This window comes from Salvia miltiorrhiza, chromosome 8 (assembly GCF_028751815.1).
Source record: "Salvia miltiorrhiza cultivar Shanhuang (shh) chromosome 8, IMPLAD_Smil_shh, whole genome shotgun sequence".
In the NCBI taxonomy this organism is placed as follows: domain Eukaryota; kingdom Viridiplantae; phylum Streptophyta; class Magnoliopsida; order Lamiales; family Lamiaceae; genus Salvia; species Salvia miltiorrhiza.
The window spans coordinates 54,888,512-54,894,770 of NC_080394.1; the positions used below are offsets into that span (position 1 = coordinate 54,888,512).

Sequence of the window (6,259 nt, forward strand, 5' to 3'; positions counted from 1 at the left end):
CCTTTTTGCCCAAGGACTAGCGCCATTTATTTCTTTTAATCATTGTAGATTAGACCCTTGTTTATTCTTTTAAGTGGGCCTGCGTCACTTTCCTTGTTTTAAGTTAATTAGTTTAGTTATATTGATTAGGTTTCCTTTTCTTGGTTAGGCCCATGCGCCACTTTTTAAATAGTAGAATTAGGTTTATTTCCTTATCATATATATATGATAAGTTAGCTGCAACTTTGACACACATCACAATTCAGACGCCAACTTTGGAGAGCAGCGACTGGATGCAACTTTCAGCAATTAATCAAGTTTTTCGTTTCTTCATCCTTTGCAATTTATTTATTTATTTCTTGTGTTATTTAATTATGTTTTCTAGCTAAATTCGTTTATTCCGGCATTGATTAGGGAAGCACTAGCGAAATTATTATGTGAGATCTAATTGTTCTTATACTTTATTTTATGCTTGCATCTGCGATTCTCCATGTTTAATGATATTAATTGTTTTAATCCATTAGATAGTTGCAAGTATTTATTGGGTTAGAATTAATTATATAGCCAATTGAACCGGCCATCCGTAATTGTGATTTAGGTTTGATTAGTGGTAAATTGACACATCAGGGTCAAGGGAAAAGCAATCTTAATTCAATAATCCTGCGTCAGAGTTTATTGGTTTTGAATCGGGTTTCTCTAGATATTAATGCTATCGGCTCATTAAACCTATAGAGCGTCTCTTACGGTTGTCAGTCGATTAGGGTAGTAATTAGTGAAGCGTCTTCCTGGTTACCGAATAATTAAGGAGAAATAAGATCACGTCAGAAGCGTCTTCGGTGGTTATAACTGGTTTGTTTGCATAATTTAAAGTTATTTTTGCATCGATGATCGGAATAATTGAGCTAGGGTGGACTTAATTGATTGCTGGAATTCTTTTATTAATTGTTGGAATTTTTATTCATCTTTTAGTTAATTGGATAAATTGGTTTATTCGGATTTTATTTATTTAATTTTAAGTTTAGTATTTTCTATATTTTCTTCTCAAAATTTCGTGGTTACTTTGCAGACTTTAATTAGAGAAATTCTCGCCAATCCCTTGGGAGACGATTTTGCTTACTGCTGTTTGCACAGTGTGGGCATACCGGCTGACTGCCGGATATTTTTGGTGTAAAACGATGCACCAAATTTTGGCGCCGTTGCCGGGGATTGGTTTTAAGCAGGATTTTACTGATTTCAGTCTTCTTTTATTTTTAGTTATTTTATTTTTAGTTTATGCCCCGTTCTTCTCGTACAGGCGTATTAGTTTTTGATCCAGAAATCGAGAAGACCGCACGAAAGTTGAAGAAGCAAGCTAAGGAGTGGAAAAAGAGATCCAATTCTGCTCCACCGAGTCTTGAGGATCAAGAAGAAATTGAAGATCCAATGGGTGACCGTAATAATAGGGATGAGGAGAACGATAGAGAGATCGTTGATCCTCGACAGGAACCACCTCAACTGATCAGAGAGTTAGGCCGTCATAGAAGCAATCGCCCTTTGTGCATTGTCCTTCCTGCCATTAATGGCAACGCTGAAATACGGCCTGGTTTCATTCAAGTGCTACCCAAATTCGGTGATTTTCCTGGAGAGAGTGCACACAAGCATCTGGCTGAATTTGATCTAGTTTGCTCAACTCTACGCCCTCATGGTTTTACTGAAAATAATTTGAGGCTATTGACTTTTTCTCATACTTTGCAGGGTAGAGCGAGAGATTGGCTTTTTGATCTTCCTCCTGGTTCGATTAGAACTTGGGGAGATTTAGAAGAACAATTCTTGCGAAAATTCTTTCCTGAGTCCAGAGCTGCAAATTTGAGAATGGCCATTAGCAGCATTAAACAGAAGAAGGCGGAGAGTCTAGCCGATTATTGGGAGAGATTCCAACAGCTGTGTCGCAAGTGTCCTGATCATGGATTTTCTGACTACCAATTGCTTACTAACTATTTTTATCGTGGTATGTCTTCTTTTGATAGGAAAATTGTTGACGCTGCTTGTGGTGGAAGCTTGACCAATAAAACTTTGGACGAAGCAAAGCAACTCATCGTTGACATGGTTTCAAATGGCCAACAATATGAGGATGAGGATGATGATCGTTATAGGCCAGTGCAGAAAGTAGAAGATTCCAACATGAACGAGAGAATTGATGCTCTCACCTCTTTAGTTAGAGGACTTGCTGTCTCTAAAACTCAACACGTTCAATGTGGAATTTGCTTTGAAAATAATCATCATACTGATGCATGTCCATCTCTGCAGGATAATAATACTGAGCAAGCGTGCATGGGATCCGCTGATGAGCAAGAGATGAACGCACAAAGGCAAAGGCGAAACGACCCTTTTTCCAACACCTACAATCCAGGGTGGAGAAATCACCCAAATTTTAGGTGGAGACAGCAGGAACCAGGGATGTACGCGCCGAATCCGCCGCAGGCTGGACAGTATGCCCATACCGCACGTCCTGCACCAAGTTCTGCACCCAATATGAACGATATCATGAAGAGCCTCGCCCAGAGCAGTGAAATTGTGAAGAATTTGGTGCAAAGTCAGCAGGCATTCCAGCATGAAACTCAGGCAGCGTTGAGTAATATGGGCACACAAATCACGCAGTTAGCCACTCAGGTGAACAAGCTGCAGGCGAATCAAGGCCGACTTCCTTCTGTCACGGAGATGAATCCCAAGGAAAATGCAAGTGCTGTAACTACAAGAAGTGGGAGAATTCTAGTTGAGCCACAACCTAAGCAGCAGGACAAAGAAGAAAAGCTCGATGAAGCCAAGGACAATGCAATTAGTGAGAAGTCACCAGAATCCACCGAACCTAGCTCTTCTAAGGTAAGTGGAAAACCTAAGGTTTCAATTCCTCAATCATTGATTGCACCACCTTTTCCTTCTAGGTTGGCTCAGAACAAGAGAATTGAAGAAGAGAAGGATATTCTAGAAATATTCAAAAAGGTAGAAATAAACTTGCCCTTGCTTGATGCAATTAAGCAAGTTCCCAGGTACGCAAAGTTTTTAAAAGAGTTATGCTCTAAGAAAATGAAGTTTGGGAATGATGCGAAAATTCGAGTGAGTGAGAATGTTTCTGCTGTTCTTCAAAGAAAATTGCCCCAAAAGTGTCGAGATCCTGGTATGTTCACCATTCCATGCATTATAGGTAATAAGACTGTTGAGAGAGCCATGTTAGATTTAGGAGCGTCCATAAATGTCATGCCTTATTCTGTGTATAAGGATTTGCAATTAGGACCTTTGAAAGACACTCGTGTTATCATTCAGTTAGCTGATAGGTCTACTGCATATCCCGAAGGTGTTGTTGAGGATGTCCTTGTCAAGGTCAATGATTTGATTTTTCCTGTGGATTTTTATATTGTTGATATGGATGATTCTGCCTCTGCTAAGCAATCTTTGATTCTTTTAGGGAGACCATTCATGAAAACTGCTAAGGCAAAAATTGATGTGGATAGTGGAATGCTTAGCCTTGAATTTGATGGAGATATTGTCACATTTAATATTTTTGAGGCTATGAAGCATGTTGAGGATCCTGAATCTGTGTTCATGATTGATGTTATTGACCCTTTGGTTGAGGAATTTGTTAAGAATTTCAGGTAGGATGAGCTTGAGCAGGTTATTTTCAGTTCCCTAACTGAAGAGAACATCAAAACTGAGGAGAATGAAGCCATTAGAGAGATTATCATGCAGCTGTACTCAACGGAGGAAATTCCAGTTCGGCACTTGTCGAGCAGGATGCCCATACCGACCAGCACAGAACCGATTTTGCCCTCTGTTGTGAAGCCACCGAAGCTGGACTTGAAGGTACTGCCCCAGCATCTGAAATATGTGTTTTTAGGAGAGGATGACACGCTGCCAGTGATCATCAGCAATGAACTCAGTGCAGAACAAGAGGTAAGGTTGGTAAGTCTTCTTAAGATGCATAAATCTGCCATTGGATGGACTATAGCCGATATCAAAGGTATTAGTCCCTCTACTTGCATGCATAGAATCTTACTTGAGCCTAATAGTAAGCCGTTTAGGGATCCTCAAAGAAAATTGAACCCTGTCATGAAAGAAGTTGTGCTTAAAGAAATTCTTAAATTGCTTGATCTAGGGATTATTTATCCGATTTCTGATAGTACATGGGTCAGTCCTGTTCATGTGGTTCCTAAGAAGTCTGGTTTTCAATTGGTCAAGAATGAGAATAATGAGTTGATTCCCATGAGGTTGCAAACTGGTTGGCGTATGTGCATTGATTTTAGGAAGTTGAATGATGCTACTAGGAAAGATCATTTTCCATTACCTTTCATTGATGAGATGCTTGAGCGATTGGCTGGTAAGGAATTCTTTTGTTTTCTTGATGGCTACTCTGGATATTTTCAAATTTTTGTAGCTCAGGAAGATCAAGAGAAAACCACTTTTACTTGTCCTTTTGGCACTTTTGCATGGCGTCGTATGCCGTTTGGATTATGTAATGCTCCTGGTACTTTTCAGCGTTGTATGATGAGTCTATTTTCTGACATGATTGAGAGTTGCATAGAAATTTTCATGGATGATTTTACTGTACATGGAGACTCTTTTGACCATTGTTTGACTAATCTTGAACAAGTTTTGCAAAGATGTGTCGACACTAATTTGGTGTTGAACTTTGAGAAATGTCATTTCATGGTGAGAGAGGGGATTGTTCTTGGGCATGTGATTTCTGCAAGAGGAGTAGAAGTTGATAAGGCGAAAATTGATTTGATTGTTAAGTTACCTTATCCTTCTAATGTGAAAGAGATTCGTGCTTTCTTAGGCCATGCAGGTTTTTATAGCGCTTCATAAAAGACTTTGCAAAGACTGCTCAACCTCTCACTAGGTTGCTTCATCAAGATGTGTCTTTTGTGTTCGATGACAAGTGCAAGGAGGCCTTTGATTTGTTGAAGAGTAGACTCACTTCTGCCCCCATCATTCAACCACCAATTTGGGGAGAGCCTTTTGAAATCATGTGCGATGCAAGTGACTTTGCCGTTGGAGCAGTGCTAGGGCAAAAAGTTGGGAAAGAGAGCCATGTGATTTACTATGCTTCCAAAACTCTCAACCCGGCTCAATGCAATTACACAACCACGGAGAAGGAGCTTTTAGCCATCGTTTTTGCTTGTGAAAAATTTAGATCTTATTTGATTGGCTCTAAAGTTGTTGTTTATTCTGACCATGCAGCTCTTAAGTATTTGCTCTCTAAAAAAGAATCTAAGCCTCGCTTGATCCGTTGGATTCTGCTTTTGCAGGAATTTGACTTGGAGATTAAAGATAAAAAGGGAGCCGAGAACTTGGTAGCTGACCATTTGAGCAAACTGCAGACTGTGTCGGACGGTATGCCCATACCAGACGACTTTCCAGACGAACAGCTGCTGCACATCGACGGTAACACTCCTTGGTATGCTGATTTGGTTAATTTTCTAACTGCTGGAGTTTTTCCTAAGGGAATGGAGACAGCCCGTAAGAATAAGTTGAGGAGCCAAGCAAAATACTTCATATGGGATGATCCTTATTTGTGGAAGACCTGTGCGGATCAAGTGATACGACGTTGCATCCCTGATGAGGAGATTCATTCCATTTTGAATTTTTGCCATGCTCATGCTTGTGGAAGTCACTTTGGTCCCAAACGAACAGCACGTAAGATTCTTGATTGTGGTTTTTATTGGGAAACTATTTTTAAGGATTCTTACAATTTCTGCAAAAATTGTGACAAGTGCCAAAGAACAGGTAATATCTCTTCTCGCAATGAAATGCCTCAAGTCCCTATTTTGGTTTGTGAAATCTTTGACGTTTGGGGAATGGATTTTATGGGACCTTTTCCTAGTTCTTTTGGAAATTCTTACATTCTTTTGGCTGTTGATTATGTTTCGAAGTGGATAGAAGTGAAGGCCACCCGCACTAATGACTCTAAAGTTGTTGCAGGGTTCCTTAAAGCTAATATTTTTAACAGATTTGGAGTGCCCCGTGCCATCATTAGCGATCAAGGAACTCATTTTTGCAACCGCACTTTGGAAGCACTTTTCAAGAAATATGGAGTCCATCATCGAGTTGCCACAGCATATCATCCACAATCCAACGGTCAGGCTGAAGTTTCTAACCGAGAAATCAAGAGCATCCTTGAGAAAACAGTCAACCCGAGACGAAAGGATTGGAGTTTGAGACTGGACGATGCGGTATGGGCATACCGCACTGCATTCAAGTCACCGATTGGTATGTCTCCGTACAGGCTAATTTTTGGGAAGCAATG

At 40.2% G+C, this 6,259-nt stretch overlaps 1 protein-coding gene across 1 annotated transcript; it reads left to right on the forward strand.

Annotated features, from left to right (window-relative positions):
* Positions 1-1,251: 1,251 nt before the first annotated feature.
* LOC130998704 (uncharacterized) lies at positions 1,252-3,612 on the forward strand. Its single transcript, XM_057924116.1, has one exon. It carries the CDS (start codon positions 1,252-1,254, stop codon positions 3,610-3,612), a length of 2,361 nt encoding a protein of 786 aa, XP_057780099.1.
* Positions 3,613-6,259: the final 2,647 nt, after the last annotated feature.